Below are 20,941 nucleotides of genomic sequence, written 5' to 3' on the forward strand. Positions count from 1 at the left end.
GTTAGTTTCTTAGAACTCCATTGGTATGTAATAACAAAATAACTTACAAAAGAAATGGTTTTCTTATGGTATATTAGACCTGAAATGAACAGCTCAAGATTAGAAAGTGCTGCAAATGTTTTTATCCTACCCTTTCCTCATAATATTTTCAGATTTTGGTAACTCAGAAACTGAGAAACATTAAAAGTTTCTGGTGCTTACCTGAAATAAATCTTGTTCTGACTGTCCTGATGCTTCAGGGTGACATCAGAGATACAGATGTCTTTGGGTACTGATTAAGGTTAAATTCCACTTACTTTCTTCATTGCTTTTAATTAATTGTATAGGTCAATTATGATGCATAGCATGTCAGCAGAATATAAAACTGTGTTGGCCTTATGTAAAGCACAAAGCACTGTATCAAGTACAATGGCTGTTTCAGACAAGCAGTGTGTACTGCAGTGCAAGTTCTGGGGTGTGAAGTTCATGGAAGTAACTGTCACTACGTGCACAGATGGCTGTACTGTGCACTCCCATGTTGGGAGTGAACTTCATTATTTCACTGAGTCATGATGCAGTCTGTGAGGCCATAACTTCCATGTATACAAATTCCATACAGATAGTTCAGTAACAGTACAGTCCTGTGAATATTCCCAGAGTACTTTATGACAATCAAAATAAGGAGGAAAGGGTGAATTTGCTGTTGAAATGCATCATCAAAGGAACAGCACATTAAAAATGTGTTCTTCAAGACATTTTAATTTTCTAAGAACTGTAGCCATTTGAAAACGCATTATTTTAGTATTTTAAGTTCAGCCTTTTTACATTGTATTTCATTTATACTCAATGGTATGTTAAGCAAAGTCTCATCCTGTTCTTGGGCTTGGAACTCAAGTGTCAGTACCTTTGCAGTGTTAGCACAGCAACACTGACTTTGGCTTTTGCCAGCTAACACTTTCCCAGGTAATTCTTGGGCATATTTCGGGAACTGTCACAATGAGCAGCTTGCAAGTGATTATCCTGGCTTGAAGAGTAAGACAATTTAGTATCGTGGAGTGTACCATTCTCAGCCACCTAGTTCCCACTGCCAGGGAACAGTCCCAGGCATTTAGTTTACTAGTACAGGCAGAGCCTCTTAAGTAGGAGAGAAGACTCATTAATTTAACTGGATTGGAGCCAGAGTGCTCAGTCATTTGTATAATCAAATTCTAAAAAGAGGCAATAATATCTTAATTTATATTTTATTATTACTGATTGCTCATTAATATGTAATCAATCAATCCTTTGCGTTTCTGAGTCAACTTTTACATGAATTTATTGCTCGCTAAGGAGTGCTGCAGGCAGTATTCCATATAAAAGTCCTGACATTGACAGTTGTGAATTCACAAAGTGGGTATCTGGTTCAAAACTGTCTTTCAGTTCCACCTGAACCCAGTAAGATTTTGAGAAAATCTGTGGTAAACTGAGTGGACAAAAAAATGGCAGATGGGCTTCAATGTAAATAAATATATTGCCTAGGGACATTAGGGATGCATAATTTAATCCATACTTACATGATGCCAAAACCCAAAACTGTCACTTAAAACTCAAGAACTGTGCTGAAGTCATTAGCAACAGTCCCAAAGCCAACAGAACACTGCCCATTATCAGAAAAGACACCAAGGACAAAACAGGGAACTACTTTTTGCAGCTGATTTTGCTCTGTGTAAAATCCTGATACGCACTGTCTCGAATAATGAGTGTGGCTCTAGCCTCTGTCTCTCAAGAAGGACATGAAAGGTAAGAGAGGGGCACTAGAAATGTGAAAAAGAATAGCTGCCTCATAAGGAGAAACTGGACAGGTTGAGATTCTTGAACGTGTACAGAGGAGTCTGAGAGGGTTGTGATCAAGGTTACAGAATCCCCAGATCCCGTCATAGCTGAAGCTGCTGGGGACTGATCCAGCACTCTACCTGTAATACACTTCAAATAGTAGATGGGATTGTGTGATCTCCCTGTATTGCATCTTTTGCTACCACCACAGGAAACAAAATCTTGGGCTAGAGGGATCACTGGTCTGAGCCAGCTTAGTATTACGTTGCTAACATAATTCTAGCAATATAGATGTTTCATGAGGGCAGTTATTTGTCTTTATGTGCATCCAACTACAAACTCCTCCACTCAGGAATGTACCATACTATTACCATTTCTTTTGTTTTGGGTGTACTTTAAAATCCTTTAAACGTTTTTGCTGCCTTCCTAGATTGTATTTTTTTCTCACTCTCTTTAGTTTTCTTAGCTATTCTGATTTCTAGTCAGTATAGATTGATAATAGTCTATTCTTTTTTTCCCTCTTGTTTTTTGTGCAAAGCTTTCAAAGTTTCACTTTGTCATTAAACTACCAGTCTGCAACGAGTGTGATGAATCACTGCTGAGAGGTGTTTATTTCTCCATTGCCTACCATGGGAGCTTAGATAAACAGTTTAGACTAAAAAACCCAACTTTCAGGTGGTTAATGCTGGGTGAATGTAGTTGGCTTGCCTCAACTACATAAAATGCCACCTGGGATTATGCACTGTTTGTTCACATAAGAATATATGTTTAACATCTTTGTCAACAAGTTTGCCAATGACGCCAAGCTGAGTGATGCAGCCAACACACTGGAGGGAAGGGATGCTATCCTGAGGGACCTTGACAAGCTTGAGAGGTGGGCCTGTGTGAACCTCATGAAGTTCAACAAGCACAAATGGAGAATGGGTGGAGAATGGATTGAGAGCAGCCCTAGGAGAACTTGAGGGTGTTGCTTTATGAAAAGCTTAACGTGACCCAGCAACGTGTGCTTGCAGCCCAGAAAGCCAGTTGTATCCTGGGCTGCATCAAAAGAAGTGTGGCCAGCAAAATTTGATGGAAGTGATTCTCCCCCTCTAGTCTGCTCTCATGAGACTCCACCTGGAGTGCTGCATTCAGCTCTGGTTCCCCACCTTAAAAAGGACATGGACTTGCTGGAACAAGTCCAGAGGATGGCCACGAACATGATCAGAGGGATGTGGCACCTCTACTATGAAGACAGTCTAAGAGAGTTGGGCTTTTTCATCCTGGAGAAGAGAAGGCTTATTGTAGACCTTTTAACACCTCCAGTACAGAGGAGATCTACAAGAGAGCTGGAGAGGGACTTTTTCAAAGGCCTGTGATGATAGGACAAGGAGGAATGACTTTAAACTGAAAGAGGGCACATTTAGATTAGATATTGGGAAGAAATTCTTTACCACGAAGGTGGTGAGACCCTGGGATAGATTACTCAGAGAAGTTGTGGTTGCCCCATTCCGGGTAGTGTTCAAGGCCAGGTTAGATGAGGCTCTGAGCAACCCAGTCTAGTGGAAGATGTCCCTGCCCATGGCAGGGCTGTTGGAACTAGGTGATGTTTAAGGTCCCTTCCAACCCAGACCAATCTGTGATTCTATGTAAGATGTAACTATGTTGTAACCACTGTTCCCTCACTAATCATCGACCGTCATTGGTGTGGATAATTCAGATTATTTAGCATAAGGTGGTGCTGTAATTTATTGGTGTATGAGAATTTTCTAATTTCCAGTTGCCAGTAGTTTTTAAAAGTTAAGTGCCCTGAACGTAGATTACTACTATAACATAATTAAATCCTTTAAAAATACCATTCTCATTCAAGTTTGGTTAACTATTTGCATTGGGAATACTGACTACTGCAAGACTGTCAAGGTACTCTCTGGGAAAGACTTTTTAATCTTTGCCTGTATCTTATGTTCTTTTTCTAAGTATCCTCTGCAGATTGCTGTCAAAGATGGCACTAGAGTCAAGAGGCCTTTGGTGTGGTTTGGTACACTTCTACTTTCCTTGTTAGGTAGGTGTCTCTGATGTCCTCTAATCATGAAGAATTTCTGATTTGTCTTCAAATCATTAGTAAACTCAAAACATTAGTAAAGCTCTCTTCTCTTTGACACAATTCAATTAGATTTTTCTGTGACATGATGAATTTGTATTTCTGCTGGATTTGCCTTTCTGACACCTTTTTATTTTTCTAAGTAGTTTTATACCTTCTCGTCTGTTCCAGTTAATCCTATCTGAAGTGATTGCCATACTGTATGATGACTCCCATCTATAGTGTTGCACAGAGCCAAAACCCTAAATTTTTTCCCTGGTTGTGCAGCCCACAGTTTGTCTCTGGTATTTTATTTCTTCCTTTGTTGTTGTTGTTGTTGTTTTTTCTTTGAGCCTGAAAAAGCCACCAAGAAGATCATTTAGAGTTTCCTTATCTTCAGTTCCTTTTAAAATCCTTTAAGTCTTCTATAATTGGTTCCAATGTATGCCACCTTCATCTAGGAGATAACAGATAACTTGCTTCATATTCTCCATTCGAACTTCATGTTCAACTTCCCACTTTTGGTCTATGGAGAATTAATTTCTTTTATGTCCTCATTTCTTTCCAGCTCTTACTTCCTGATTTCATTAAGACTCTTCACACTGCATTTTTGACAACCATAGGGCCACTAAAAAGTGCTTTACAAAAAGTATTAAAACTTTTGAAACCCTCAAGGCAGATGTGTCTCTCCTGAAACCTTGTGATTTAGTCTGCAGAAGCAGAATAAGGAAACCCCTGGAGTGGAAGCAGGGGTTAGTCACTGTAAGAAAAAACCAAATCCAAACAGTTCTTTTAATGAGCACAGGAGATTTAATGTATGTCTTCATTGCTTGAGATAACACAGTTTTACTTCTGACCAGATCACGTAGCTTTTACTGGCTATGACTGAGAAGCAGCTCATTTTCTGGGCAGTATTTATGAGAAAGAAAGTGAATTAATTTTATATATTGTATTTTATTTATGCATTAGATCTATGTGTTTATTTAATTTTGTCCTGAAAAGAAAAAGTATTCAAACATCTGATAATCTGTTACAGCAATCCCAATTCATAAATATGTAAAGCAAGAAAGGTCACTTTCAGAGCCGCTTGATAAAGTCACTACAAGCTGGTGCTTTAAGGTTTCTCAAGGAAAAACCCTCTCAATATGCTATCTATATTGGATAAATATCCAGTGGTAGCATCAGCCTGCACAGCCCAAAGGATTGCATCTTTAAGTCAAGCCATGAAACTGTTCTGAAAATGAAGCTGTATTCCAGAAAGCAGATCTTCAATTGGCTCAGTGGATTATTTCCATTCTTCCATTAGGAAAAGCAGAAAAATATTTTTGCTTTCTAGTGACAGCCTGTGTTCAGTAGTGTCTGAATTTGATACTTATTGGAAACAAAAGAAGATTATTGATTGTAGAGTTTGCCAGTAATTAATTAGACCAACAAACCATACACATTTGGCTTCTCTCAGTTCAGAGGAAATTATTTCTTCTTGGTTCATGCCATCAAGTTACAGTTGCTTGAGACTTCATGGAATAATACAGAGGACATCTCTTAGCCCAGTGGTGATCAGTTTATATTCTGAAACTTGTTATTTATTACACCTTTAAGTTAAACATTATGATGAAACGGGTCATAATATTATCCAGCTTTCAAAAATATGTATGTCTGTCCAGCTGCAGTAATAACAGAGGGCAACAGACCTTCAGTTGCATAGATCCACAACTGAGGCTGAGCTATGACAATTTGTACAAGTCCAGTTGCTGGATCCCTATGGTAGATTTTCCTCCTAACTTGTCTCATTGTTTCCTTGCTCCTGTGTAGACAAACGGTACATAATAGATGTTGCTTAGAGCAAAGAAACAATCTTTTCAACAATCATTGAAAAAAACCTGCATAAATATTTCCTAAAACAGACCTGTGTTTCTGCAGGATGGAAGCCTCAGAGGGCATTCATCCCTATAGTCCCCCCATACCCACTCTCCATTAATAGTCTGGTACAGTGGAAAATATTATCTCCTATGACAATATTTATATTGTATAAATAAGACAGTAAGCCCAAAGTCAGCCCTCAGTTACAGTGGATCTACTGTCTTAGATGAAATGTCAGTTGTGCTTGGATCCTTTAGGTCTTCTCAACTCCATGACAGTTTTACTCCACTGATTCATGTCTGAAGCAATCCCCCTACCCCCTCATTGTCAACATTATTCTGTCAGGATCAGCTGAAAGAAGTTTGCAAAAGCTTTTCCACTGGCTCTCAGCCAACATCCATTTTCAATTACACCTTCATGCCTTGTTAATGTCAATTGCTTTGCAAGGTTTTAGTCACTGTCTAGGTTGTCATACGCAAGTTCTTCACAAGGAGAGAGCTGGACCTCTGGAGTTCAATAAATATTGGGGATATAGCATGTTTTTGCTCATTGTAAAAACTGATGCTGCACGCATACTAGAATCTGAATGAATCAGGCTACATTGCTACTTTTTGTCTTTTGTCTTTCTGTTGTATAGGAGAAATGGGAGACAAAGGACAGAAAGGCAGCATAGGACGGCATGGAAAAATTGGTCCTATTGGTTCAAAAGGTATGCTTAATTGAATTGTTTCTCCATTTGTGTTTCAGATGAAAATGTGTGATCATTTATGTTTGAGAAAATTTAGGGGCTTAAAAAATGGTTACCAAGTCTTAGAGCTTACCATGATGGGAATTTTCTCACACTGTAGTCAGCCAGGTTACTGACATCTCTCAGCCAGCTACCTTTTCCTCTGACAGCAGTATATTTAGCCTTAAAGCAGCATGAGTATCCTGGTTTGAGGCTAAATAAAGAACTTTGTCCACTGTCACACAAGAGTAGACAGTTAAGAGAAGCAGGTGGGAAGATGCACTGTACTTTTACAGACTTTTAAGAGCCAGAAGACTTGCTTTCTAATGTTGCCTACTCCATAGTGACTTCCTATGGGACTTTGTCCAGCCCTTTTCCCTCTACAGCATCTGAATTTACTGGTTCTGTGAAGTTCATGAATGTCAAAAAGTGGATATTGGTATATATTCTTTGTGTTCAAATTTCATAGCTTTGTCAACCTTTGTTGTGGAATGAATAGGATAGAAAAATCTTTATTTTTCTTGAGCATATTTCTACTTTCCACATTTGAATTGTTACTAGAGAAAAAATGAACTATTGACAAAAAAAGCTACCTTAAATTTATATTCTTTTTCATGTCTTTAGGTGAAAAAGGAGATAATGGTGACATAGGACCACCAGGTCCTAATGGTGACCCAGGTAACCATAACACACCTTGTGTATGTGAAAGACTTTACAACATGCATGCATCATCACCAAAATTATGTCTGTTTACATACTGGGGGAAATAATGAATAATTTTTTACATAGATACTATACTATTTCACTGTGATATTTTCAAATTACTTATAATCATTGAAGTTGCAGTAGTTGCTAGATTTGTAGTGTATGTGTTACAACAGTGTCTCAGAGTTCTCAGAGATGTAACCTCTCTGGAAGTCTGGCAGGTACCAAAGTGCAGACTGTCCATATCATTCATCTCCAGTGCAAAGAGACGTCTCTGCATATCCCACTCTGTCTTCCAGCCAACACAAAGGAGGAGGTTAGAAGCTGGATTATTGTTATAAGACCAGGAGATTGTCAAGAATACAGATCACAGAATCACAAATGTGTCAGGTTGGAAGGGACCACAGTGGGTCATCTGGTCTAACCCCCTGATCAGGCAGGGTCATCCTAGAGCATATGGCACAGGATTGTGTTCTTGAACACCTTCAGTGAGGGAGACTCCACGATCTCCCTAGGCAACTTGTTCCCGCGTTTGGTCACTGCACAGTAAAGAATTTCTTCCTCATATTCAGATGTAACTTCTCGTGCATGTGTTTCTGCCAATTGCCTCTTGTCCTTGGCACCACCAAGAAGAGCCTGACTCCATCCTCTTGGCTTCCCCCCCTTTGGATAATTATATGTATTAATGAGGTATATAGGTCTTCCAGAGGTATATAGATCTTCCAGAGAATCAGGTGAAAGCCTGACATAAGAAGTGTAAGCCTTACAAGAGCAGCAGGTTCAGATTTTACTGAATTTGTCCCTTCCTGGTAGAGTTCACTAGAGGTACACCAATTAGTTTTCTCATGAGAATATAATTTGTCACTCTAATTCTTGAGCCAGGGTACCATATTCCTAGCCATCATGCACAGTTTTTCAGGGCAAGTACCCTGTGCTTAGGCTGACTTAGACACCTAAGATGATTCATTGGGTAGTCAAATGCAGATTTTAATACTCACACACAGAAATGCAAACTGAAATTGATCCTCATGGAGATTTGTGCTCAAAGATGTAACAATTATCCTTTTAGTATTCACATTCAGATTAGCTTTGTCAAACCTATACCAATTTTGGTTAATAGATGGTTTTCTATTGTCTTGTTATATTGTAAGAGTTACTGTAAATTCTGTATTTTCAAAAGTACAGAACTTCATTTCGCATCAAATGGTTGGAACTTTTGAATCTGCTGTGTTATGTTCCTTGTGAGGAATGTCAAACAGTGCGTGTGCAGGTTTTTGCTGTGAAAGAAGTACTCTGTGAGAAAACTGAAGAGAATAATTTTACTGAAAATGGGAAATTTTGACAAATGTTTTTAGTTGTCAAAGAAATTGTGGTTGTTTGCAGAGAATATCTATCTGTGTTTAGATTAGCACTAATCATGCAGGGCTGAAGCTTCATGGGAAGTGAGCTGAGCTGTTCTGCACAGGCCCATAGAGAATCATATAATGGTGCAGGGTAGTGAAGGTTCTAATTTTCTGTCTGTTAGTTGCAAGACAGCCCTCTCCAGGGCTGTCAGGTTGGGCCTTTTCATAGACTTGTTGAGATAACTATTGAAATTGGGTAGCTTTTTGATTTGGGTATATCTGTATCATTTCACAGGCATCCCCTGTGAGTGCAGCCAGCTAAGGAAGGCTATTGGTGAAATGGATATCCAAGTAGCCCAGCTGACAACGGAACTAAAATTCATAAAAAATGGTAGGTTAATTTTATATAACTGTTTTTCTTTCTTGTTGCCTCATTTTACCGGTGCAATTGCTCGTAGAGAGTGTCACCGTTCCACATCTGATTTGTGAAGCTATTTTGGGGTGTACAGTGACTTGGTTTATAGAAATGCGAGTGCTCACTTTTCAGCACTGCCCTCCCCCGCAGCTGTTGCTGGTGTGCGTGAGACAGATAATAAGATATATCTGCTGGTGAAGGAAGAGAAGAGATACAAGGAAGCCCAGCTCTACTGCCATGGAAGAGGAGGGACGCTGAGCATGCCCAAGGATGAGACTGCCAACAGTCTGATTGCCTCGTACATCAACCAAGCTGGGCTCACCAGGGTCTTCATTGGGATTAACGACCTAGAGAAAGAGGGAAATTTTGTCTATTCTGACCGGTCACCCATGCAGACCTTCAACAAGTGGCGCAGTGGGGAGCCCAACAATGCTTATGATGAGGAGGACTGTGTGGAGATGGTGGCCTCTGGAGGGTGGAATGATGTTGCATGTCACATTACCATGTATTTTGTGTGTGAATTTGACAAAGAAAATGTCTAAGCTTCTCTGCTCTTTCTTTATTTTAAGAAAAGTTTTTAAGCCAATTTTACAGGTTACTCCATGTTTATGAGTTCAAGTGGCATTTTGCAAGTATGTAGCACCAATGTTGTACAGCTGTAAATACAATTTAGGTATTTCAAATATCAGTATTTACCCTTTAGAAGGGAAGAGCAGTCATAAGACATAGCTTGTTTTTTTATTTTTCTGTAGAAAAATATATATATTTAGATAAAAATGTGGTTTGGGGCTAAATTTTGCCCTTACAACAGTTAACGAATGTGATTACATGACTGTAAAGGGAAGGCAGAATTTGGCCTCTAGTTGTTAGAATGCTTAGAATTAGATTCCTGATAGTCTTTTATCTTAGCAAAATTTGTAGTTATAAATGTTAATTGCTTGTAGTGCTACAGGGATATTTCAGCAACAAGACAAATATTTTGTATACTCCAGTTAATTAGTACAAATATTACTGTAGGTTTGTTGGTTGTTAAAAGTTTGTTTGTTTTTTTTTTTAAAACAGCCAAAGCAAGCCAAGAAATAGGAAGTCCTACCAATTTTGTAATGTTTCTTTATTAAACTGTTCACAGATGTATGACGAGAAAGCATTTAAGTAAACTGGGTTTTAGTGGTGAGGGAGGACAGTCTAGAGAAAGGTGTCCCTGCCCACAGCAGAGGGTTAGAACTAGATAAACTCTAGGGTCCCTTCCAACTCAAACTATTCTATGATTCCATGATTCTATGATATGAAAGTTCTTATAATTTAGTACTTAAAGAGGGTTCCCATCCAGATGGTGTTTTGGAGTTGGCTAAAGGGAAAAGTAAGATGATTTTCTGCATTCCTTAGTTGAGAATGATTCGGTGCATGAAGTATTTCAGACCCCAAATAATTTCTTAAAGTAAGCACGTTTCACATTAATATGATCTTGGTGCATGTTGTTCCAAAACAAGCAAAATACTAGCCCTCCACAATTTAAGGCAGATTTCATAAATAGACAAAGAAGCTCATAGAAACGCTTTAGCTAGCAGTTCCTTTTGGCAGGAAAACAGCTTACATGTTTACAGGGCTTGTAAGGATGATCCCCTGAAAAGAAGAAAAGTTTCCAAAATTTTCCTGATCATATATATAGCAGTAATAAGTAACTTTGCACAAATAATTTATGTACCAAATTTACAATTGCATGTGATGGAAAATGTGATGTGTATTTAAAAAAAAAACCCAACAACATCATATTTCACAAAGGAAATCATAAATTACTTTGGATCTTTCTAGAAGCCAATTGCATGCCATCTTATCTCGTTGTTAGGCATAGGAAAATCAGCAAAATCTCTGACTGCATTTCTTCAGGAATACCTTGCAGAGTGCTTTAAGATTATTTTTAAGGTAAATGATCCTTTGCATAACATACTAATCAAAATATGTATCTGCTCATTATGGGAGATTGGTATACAAGATATCCATAGTGGATGTGGCATGTGGTCCCAGAGATTTTTCTACAAGGCAAAACCAACTCATATCAACTCTGCAGTGCTGTAGTATGTAAACAATCAATAACCATACAATTCTGTTCATATCCACAGAGTCTGCCATTTGATTTGTCTGCCTACAAGAACAAACCATTTTGCTTGATATATTTACTCTGCGAATTTGAATCTGTTATGTATATATGTTTGCTATTAATTTTGAAGATCATTATCCATACTATAGTATCCTATATTATTTGAATATCAGCTCAGCTCCAGAGCAATCACTCAAAATGAATTGGTCCTTTGATTGATTTACTTTCTTTTAATAAAGATAGGTATGATACCTATATGTTAGTCATTCTTCTAACTGCATATTGAAATATATGAAATAACGTTAATCTGGTTCTACACTAATATTCAAAGACTCTTTACAGAATTTTCAGGTAGTTAACAATGCCAGTAGAGCAATTTGTTTATAATCACGCCTTTTGAATATCATGATTGTTTCCTACCTGCTGTAGAAATCCTCACAAACCATTTAAATTTCCAACATACTTTTGTCAAATTATTGTAGCTATATTCAGACAGCCTGAACCTGAGATACCCGGAGCTTCCTCATTATGTGTGCTGAAGTTGCTGTTTATTTCTCACCTAGGTTTTGAAAGTCTCTGTTGTATTGTTCAGTTTCCTCAGAAAGATGAAAAGAGGCCTTTTAGAGAGGTGGGAAGCTTTTTGAGATGCCAGATGCTCCTATTACAGCTGGAAGTCACACAACATTTTAAAGATTGCCTCGATGTGGAGAGCATTAAACAGTCTCAAGTTCTATAAAAATTTAGGATAAAAAATAAAGGCAATGGAAAAAATCATTTCTTTCCCCTAGTTTTCATGTACTTCAGGATATAGTTTTGCAGTACTTGATGTGTTGGATATAAACTAAATTAGTTTCATTGTCAGATCCTGTACAGTGGCTACAAAGCCCTTATTTCATCATTTGGCCAAGAGGAACAAAGCTACTGTGTAAGGTCTCTGGCTGTCCTGCAAGAAGCGACGATTGCACATCTGATATTTACCCCTTTGAGGAACTGGGCAAGAAATGATGGAGGGGTTGGAAATGAATGAGCTCTTCATCATTTCTTTCACTGTCTAGTTGCTGACCTCCATAGGTGGGCATTACAATGCAGGTTTTAATGCACATGGAAAATACCCCAAATAAAAGTACCTCCTAATTAATTTCATTTTTTTTAAACAATAGTTCCAAGTTACCAAGCATGTCAGCAGGCTTTGTGCAGGCTGAGCATTACATGCAGCATTGATTTCTGCCTCCAGTTGAAAGCTGACAAGTTAGTTCTATTTGGGGTATTTTCCATGTGCATTAAAACCTGCATTTTAATATCATTACTCATTTCATGTGGCTCTGTGGAAGCCTTTGGAGCATGTCTGTCTGGGAAGAAGGCACAGGTGTTTCTCAGACTGTTCTTATATGCTCTATTTTTGATTGGATGATTTTTCCTCATAAATGCTTCCCCATAGCCCTTATTTATTTTATTCTTAAATAAAGGGCATTCTTTTAAGAAGGTAACAATAGCAGTTGCTTTTTGTAGTATAATATAAGCATAATATAATAATAACCCACTCAAGTGCTTGAATTACTTCACATAAAATGTGTATTTCATTCAACTATACACTGCACCTTTAGCTGCTAAGACTGTGTTGTTGTATTACTGATGTCAGGGTCAGATGTGCAATCCTGCTCTAGGAGATGGCTTGGTAAAGGTGAAGCATTTAACTGTCTGAGTCCAAGGGGAGTCCCATTGCCAGTGAGAGCTCTGCTTTGCTGTGGACATCTCAGGAGAGCACTGGATCATGTCTAATCCTGATCACCATTCAGATTTGCTTCTCCACATCCTGACTCCTTGGTGGAAGGTGCTGCTCCCAGTTGCCTTGTTATCCTGCTTAGCTCCTGGCTTGCCATCCCTCGAGAACCAGCTGCTCCTCACTGTGCTCTGACAGCTGAAACGATTATCCCCGGAGATATGTGTTCGTTACAGGTTTATTAGCATCAGAACTTCTCCCTGACTGTGAGTTTTACACAGTCTTATATCACAGAGAAGAACTGTAAAAAAATTAATATTCATACATGGGATATAGAGCATCCTTATTCATGTAAGTAAAATGGAGCTCTTAATTTTTCATAAGCTCAGGAAATGCCAGTTTAAATATGCATTACAAAATAGCAGCTGGTTGGACTTTTTCGTTACAGATTTTGATGAAAAGTGAAATAAGATGTAATTAAAATAATTTTAATTGTAAAATACTATTAAGGTTTACAATGGACAAAGAGTTTTGAAGTAGACATTTTTCAAAATGTTTACTTTTGGAATTTGTCAGAATTTAATTTCTGAGTTCTAAAACTTTATTTTGACCCATAAAGGGATTAGGTTTTTATGTTATTGTTAATATGTTTTACATCATGTCAGTGACAGTGTTCAGTGTAATGCTTGAAAGATTTTACTCTATTCTTTATGTCTTGATTTCCAATGGGAACAAGTTATCTTTTGAGGGTTCTGTTTGCCATACTGAAAAAGTTTGACGTTGCAATTGCTTTCTTCTTCTGGGCTTGCTATGACACTGTAAATACTATGAATATACAACAATAGATAGTTCAACCAACATTACAAAGAAGATATTCTTACTGATTATGAAAATTATTCATTTAAGTATTAGGCCATATAATTAGCAGTTTGTGCACTATCACTAATGTCCAAACCAATCATTAAATAAGATAAATGCAAAACTTTTAAAACCTGAAAATCTTACAAATACACTTTCATCCTGAATTAAAACACAAAGATGTCAAAGTAACCAAATTTACAGTAAAGCAGAAACTCAGGGTTTCCCCTAGGTCTAGATCCAGATCTAGTTTTTGTGGAAAACTCAGTGACTTGAGATGCTTATGGCTGAATCAAATCCTAGAGTAGAGAATTAGCCAACAGTCGCAATGATGCAATGTGACTTTCCCCCTTGTGCTTTCTAAACTGCTTCCCCTTAGCCATTATTTCCAAGCATTCTTCTCACTTAGCTATGTATATAAATGTGTGATGAGTTTGTCCCAAGGATCAGTCTCTTTTCACTGGAGATTCTGGTCTTCAATTTTTGGCTTGCCCTGTGGTGTCAATAGGTCCATGTCAATCAACATTTGCCACAGGTAATGGACCAAGAGGTGGGTATTTTGTCCACAGCAGATAGCTAGAAATGCTCCATGGAACCAGCTGTGATGGGAGAGGTATTGTGCAGCCCTGGAGCTGACCACTCACCCATTCCCTGGGGTGCATATTCCTGGTCAGGGAGACACGGCCCAGCCTACCAAGAGAAGAACTGACCTTGTTATTGTGGGTAAAAAGAAATTAGAGTCTTAAGATTTACTTAGGGAAAAAATTGTGCAGTGGAGGATTTTGGCTATTTACTTCATAGAGTAGCTGTGAGAAAGAACAGTTTGGTTTTAATTTTGCCATGTTAGAAGAGTACAAACTACGTGAATTGGGAGAGAAAGTGTTTGTGGAGAGGACAGCAGCTCTGCGCTCAATGTGTTTTTCTGGGTGTGAGTCTCCTCCTAGCCAGGAGTTTTTCAATTGGATGAGAAGGAGTGTCCTCTCAAGAGAGAGAGCATGAAATAGAAAAGGTGAGAGAAGCAATGAGTGGATGTGCAGAGCTGGCAGGGAGTGGGATGCCCAAGAGGCGGAATGTAAATGTTACCTCCAGCCATTCTCCTGCTTCCTGCTAGGGAAATGTAATTATCTTGCCCTTTCCATCAAAATGTCTCACTATGGCTCTGGATGGATAGCTACAAAAATAGAAGGAGGTGACCAATTTAGCATAATGTCTGTGTTTAAATAAAGCCCAGTTTGGGTCTATGGCCAAATAATAGCATTCACTGCACTCTGGGTATATTAATGCCTGAAATCACAGGGGATATAATTAAGCACTGCTATTCAAAGGCTAGCTATGTAGTATTGATGAGCTTCTGGGTATTCTTTACATATAAAAGTGTGAATACTGCCAAGAATTCATCAACAAAAGGTCTAGTGTGCAGCTGAACGATACGTGTGTTACCATACTATCATCTAGTGGCAGTAAGAGCCAAAATGAAGGAGCTGAGTTTTGCTTCTACTTGTATCAGTTGCTATGTTATTGAGTGCAATCACTGATGCTGTATAGAACAACTGATTTTTCAGCTCCAAAGTCTGTTGTCAGCTTTCTTCTTCTCTTTGTGAAAAGATTATTTTGAATTATTACAAAGAGACGTGCACTGATTTTAAATCCAATTCTCAGGTGGAAGTTTTGACTAAGAAGTAAGAAGTGTGTCCAAATGAGCTCAATTATCATGCCTTGGAGTGAAGCAAAAGAAAACAAGTCAAGCTGTGCTCTGCAGGCCAGCACCTAAATTGCAGGTGCAGATCTTCACCTGGCATCAATCAACTCCAGTGAAGCCAAATTGATTTATACCTGGAGAGGATTTGACAAAGTATTGTCATCAATTCTAGATCTATGCTTATTTCAGAAAAAGAGAAAGTGGTATTTTGATGTTTATAATTTATTCTGATCACTGTTACTTAAAGTCTGAGCTACTGTAATGAGTGCATCTCCCATGGAAATTTCTGGGCTATAATCAGTTGTGAGACAAATATTGAACGTAAAACAGTTGAAATAGATGTACGATGAGAAGCTTTACCCTTGCAAGTACACAAGGGGTTTGATGCAGAACACAAAAGAAGCAGTAAAAGCATTCCATATGAAGAGTAAGTCCTCTATCATTTTATATTCTTCTATGAAAATGAAATCTTTCTTTTTGCCGTACTCAACAATGATCCATAGGAGTAGACAGGGTGCCATCTAGTGAAGAAAAGATTTGTTGCATATCTGAACATCCACTTTGTTCCTGCTTTATTCTTAGTGTGAATGGAATGATGTGGACATTCTACAAGAGGGAAACTGAGCAATATGTTCAGTCAACTGTGTTTGTAGAGCACACTGAAATAAAAGAAGGTATAAAGATGCAAAATACTGATTTCCTTATTACAAAGGGCCCTGCACATAAACATATGAGCTTGTTATATTTAATCCAATTCCCTGCTTCTTCCCCAGCATCATTTCCCTTCTGCTTTAGATAAAAAAGTCTAATATAGTAACTTGAGACTTACCTAAGTAAAATTCGCTATCACTTCTTCATATCCCCAACTGGATTAGCAGAAAAGCTTATAGTTGACCTTGATGTAGAGAATTCCTTTTCCATGTTGCTTTTTGGTCACATCTTACTATTCAGAAGCTTCTGAAGGTGAAAGATAAATTCTGGATCCCTTAACCTGCATTACAAAAGTATAAATGCCTTACAGCTGATGTGGTGACACCATACCTAACACTTAGTGATTATGTCTCTTTAAAAAATGCTCTTTGAAGCTACTGTCCTGGTCTACACAGTGTCATCAATTTTCTTCTTAAAACTTCTCTTCCTTTTGCATCTGATCAGACCTAAAAGTGAAGTTAACTATGTCCTTTTATTATATGTTCCATACTGTAGTATCTTGGGAATTGAATTGCCTGTGCAGTTGTTTTGAATCATAAGTAATTCAAAAGGAATCCTTTGGAAATATGGTTTAAATTATTGCCTTATCAAAGGCAAATCTCCTTTAAGTCTAGACATTTTTTGATTTAGAGAAAATAGTATATATACAAATCTAACTTACAAGACAAATCTGCTTTATGATTTGAAATTAAACTGAAACAGGCTGGTTGCTAACAGATGAGAAATCTCTAAGTTCAGGTAAAGCTGGGCCTGAGTTTACTGACCCCAGGCTGTACTGTGGCATGTCCACTATTAGCTGACACCAAGGACACTCACTCTGTTGCTTTGTGGGCCTTACATTTGGCCAGTTTTACACAACCCTAAATCTCTGGTTTTGGTGCCACTTACAGATCGGCTGCTTCTTCAGTTAGCAGGGTTAGCCTGGTTTTTGAAGAACAAAACTAATAATTTCATGGCATATTTCCTTCTTATAACTTTTGAACCTTTTGAACCATTTTCTAACAGGTGTGACAGAAGGTCTCAGGGATCTGAAGTTTTTAAACACTTTGTGTAAAGATGTGAGTGGGTAACAGAAAAAGATTTCCCTCCTCAGGAGATGGCTGCACTGGGAATTCATGTGTTGTTAAACACTAAAGAGTCATCTTGGAGACAGACTATACAAAATAACCATAGAGAAAGATTTGATTAGAAATTTTCCTGTTTAGGTACTGAAGACTTGAGCTAGTAGTGATGGATACTATAGGAAATAGCCTTTCTCAATTGATTGCCCACGGAACAACTCATCTGCTCTATGATGTCCAGTTGATGATATACTGGCTGTGGGGAAAAGGGATCATTAGAACATGTCTTATCCTGGAAAAGAACATTTTCCATACATGTCACTTTTAATCAGCTTTGCTGTGATTTGAGTGTAAATGATATTTGATCACATTTTTACTTAATCTCAAACTGAACCTATGCCTTTCCCCTCCCCTGTCAAAATCACTAGCCAGGTATGAAGAAAGAATTTTCAAAATCGCTCAGCATTGTCCTGGCTCTCCTGGGAGCAAGAACGGGCATAGACAGAGCTGGACAATAAACTCCTGTGCATCCCACCTTTTCTGCTGGATATGTACTGCATGTTTTATGTTTGCTTTGTTTATGCTGAGATGGGATATAGGAAAAAAAAAAAGGCCTTTTTCTGTTGTTTAAACAAATAATGTATATGTGTGATTGGAGGCTGCAGATAAGTACCTTCACAGAAATCCATTTTTAATAGTGAGCAGACAGGGAAAAATCATTTGTCATAAGATTACAGGAGGAATATTTAAACCTGTTATGAAATCTTTGAAGATCTTAAGAAGTATGATAATGATTATGCAGACTAGATTTATTGCTAGGTATGTAATGAAAATGAAAAGAAATCGAGGAAAAACACAGTGGAAATCAATATTAACTAAGGAATTATGATTATGTATGAAACTAGTCTTGAAAATAAGAAAGTAATATTTAATGTAAAAAGGATTAAATGAGAGCAATCATGGAGCATAATTTACTGGGCTGTTCCTTACTTTTGTGGCTTTTGGTGAGCCTATTTTATCATCAATTGCCCTGAACTGTTTTTTAAAAAGGTTTCTTCAAACTAGGCACCGTTTTTTGGCTTATTCTTATGGGTTGCTTTGCACGATCTCAATCCCTGCTTTGTTGTCAATCTCGTAATAGAGGATGGTTCATCTGCTGTGAACTGTAGGGTTCACTGTACTGGGAGCAGCATTGCAGTGGACAACCTGACCTGGTAGGTGTTTTGCTTAGCTGAGGTCAAATTTTGCATTCCTTGAACAGAGACAAGTGGATGAATTTGCTGAGCGAGTGTCTTGGATGTCTTAGGGTGCCTCAAAGGGCACTTGGTACCTCTGTGTGAGGCAGCTGAATTGAGCCCATCATGATAATCAGTTCAGCTTTCTGGTTTTGCCAGAACCCTTGGCTCAGGTGTGCTGGTTGGGAATTGTCTTCTCTAGTTTTTAACATCAGTACTGTAGATACCTGCATCTGAGCTAGTCACACTGTCTCTCTAGTCTATGGGGAGAAAGTGCATTCAGGATATGATTCACCTCTCTTATTTTAGATGTCTAAATTGAGATGGGAATGTTCCTTGTTCTGACTCCTCATTTCTTTCGTTTGCCCTGAGGTGAGACCAAGGTGACAAGCTAAAATGCAGACATTTCTGACTGATCAGATGAATCCCACCCATCAAATCTCAGGAGCTTCCACCACAAAATCCCCATTATTTGGAACTACCACTCAGATGTTTCTCTTGCTTACCAGCTGTGCTTGTCATGTAAGGTTATGAAGAGAGGCGGTATGAGACTGTGAAGGGGGTGTGACCTCCACTGGAAGAGCATGACCTGCGACGGGTGACTTTTTGTCACATGGTGGATCTAGATGCCCCTTCTATCATGCAGCCCGGTGTGGTACAGACTCATGAGTCACACACAGGAAAAAAATCAATGCTCTACCTGCAGAAAATAGCTCTCCTTTCTTCCTTTCTCAAACTGGCAGTTATGATCACTATGTGACAGGCAAGCTGAATTTCTTCTTATTTCTCTTCCTTGCATGAGAGAGGGAGAGAGAATAATGGTTGCCTGGCATTGTTTCTTCATTCCCTGCAAACTGTGATGTTTGCCTTTCCTTATCTGTGCTGCAGAGCAATAAACAGCACCGCCAGGAGAGACCAGAAAGAAGAAACCACAAACACAGACATAGCAGACACCATTTCAGTGACTTCCATGCACAGAATGTCTCACTTGACTAGTTTCAGCAGCAAAAGCTCGACAGAGAAAAACTGTGTGTGTGCTCCATAACCCAGATGGGAACACACCATATTAAATGTGTTAAAAAGACTACTGACTTCCTGCTTATAAATGTAAAATCAAACAGTTGTTCCCAGTTTGGGAAACAGCACTTGAATCTCCTACATCATACTCTGTGTGTGATATCTCTACTCTTTTAAGTGTGCACTGGGGTAAAATGCCATTGTGGAGCAGTGTGGAGACATCGTGTGGTCCTGGCACAACAGTCAGTGCTAATCAGCAGAGAGAGGGGTCAGACCTGAAAATCCAGCAGCATTGCTTGGGAGCACAACTGTATTTTTACTACCAAGAGGACAAATGCCTGGAGATGCATCATGAAAATGCTCTACTGAGGTGCTGGTACTATATAGACATTTTTAATTTGATGGAAGAAGCTTTTGTCTGCTATGATGAAATAGTAAAGGCTGAAAGATTCACTCTCTCAAGGTTAATTGCAATCAGATCTTTGATGCAATTAATTTTAACAGGGTAAGAGAATCACAGGTCAGAAGAGAGAAAGGGCAGGTTAAAGAATATTTAGATGAGTTAGAAGTTTTCTAGTCAGCAGGGTCAGGTGAAATTTGGTTGAAAGTTGCCAAAGAAATTGCTGAACTATTAGTGGTTGTCTTCAGAAGCTTATGGAAGATCAAGAGGTCTCAGAGCATTAGAGAAGCTTTCACGTAGTACCTGTATTTAAAGAAAAAGAAATATGAAGTAGCTCATCAGGCAGATTAACTGGGATACCAGAGCAAATGGTTAAACAAATAAGGGAAGGCACTGAGTAGACAATAAAGTGATGGAGATAGTAATTGTGGATTTGTCAAGAACAAATCATGTCAAAACTACCTTTATGGTTTTGACTTCTTTGCTGATCCACAGAGTGTAGAAAAACAGTAAAATATTGTATTTCTTAATGCTCACATACCAAATGGGGAATAACTGATTAATTGCTATAAAGTGAATGCACTGCTTAAAAAAACTACTGTCAAAGAAACCTTATCAGTGCTATGGGCTAAAAACATGAGGGCATTTTAAGTTAAAATTCTGTGAGGTTTACCCTGAACACAATTCTACTCAGTATTTATATTGCTGTTTTGAATGACATAATGAACGAGTAAGGAGGATTTCAAGAACTGTAGGAGACAGGATCATGTTTAAAAATTATTTTTACTCTATGGAAAAATGCCATATCAAATATAGTAACAGAAAGGGAAAGGTATTATACCTAAGAAAAAGTGACTAAATGCCGCAGAATATGTGAAAGACAGAAAAGGTTGGGAGGTTTCAGAGTTAATGTCAGTGTTAAACTGCAAAAGATTTGAAGATTTGTTGGTTTATCAAGATATTTCAGTCTGAGATATACTCAAAGATGTGCAAGGGAGTTAATTTCTTTTCCCTTGTGTAGGTGGGGTCTCAGCTGGAATATTGGGCTCACTTCTGAACAGTGGGTATAGACAAAGTATTGAGAATCCTAAAGTGGAGCAGTAAAACTGATCAACAGCTGGAAAATATGACCTATGAAATAAGCTCCATTTAATCTAGAAAATCCTTAAGTAAGGAAGTGTATGATACAAGATATAAAGGCTTTTATGGTAACTGATAATTTCCAATGCCCACTCAGGATGT

The 20,941-nt window shown here is 38.3% G+C and overlaps 1 protein-coding gene across 5 annotated transcripts in view; it reads left to right on the top strand.

Annotated features, from left to right (window-relative positions):
• COLEC11 (collectin subfamily member 11) overlaps window positions 1-9,952 on the top strand; it is a 37,652-nt gene extending 27,700 nt beyond the window's left edge. For 4 of the 5 annotated variants that reach the window (XM_027641094.1, XM_027641096.1, XM_027641095.1 and 1 more), the window contains 4 exons: window positions 6,348-6,419; window positions 7,062-7,115; window positions 8,781-8,876; window positions 9,033-9,952. In XM_027641094.1, coding sequence (XP_027496895.1) covers window positions 6,348-6,419; window positions 7,062-7,115; window positions 8,781-8,876; window positions 9,033-9,442 — 632 coding nt within the window. In that variant the 3' untranslated portion in view covers window positions 9,443-9,952. The remainder of the gene's footprint in view (window positions 1-6,347; window positions 6,420-7,061; window positions 7,116-8,780; window positions 8,877-9,032) is intronic. The other variant, XM_027641097.1, reaches the window with a different exon arrangement.
• Window positions 9,953-20,941: the final 10,989 nt, after the last annotated feature.

The sequence above is a fragment of the Corapipo altera genome, unplaced genomic scaffold, assembly GCF_003945725.1.
Source record: "Corapipo altera isolate COAL_440 unplaced genomic scaffold, ASM394572v1 46, whole genome shotgun sequence".
NCBI lineage: Eukaryota > Metazoa > Chordata > Aves > Passeriformes > Pipridae > Corapipo > Corapipo altera.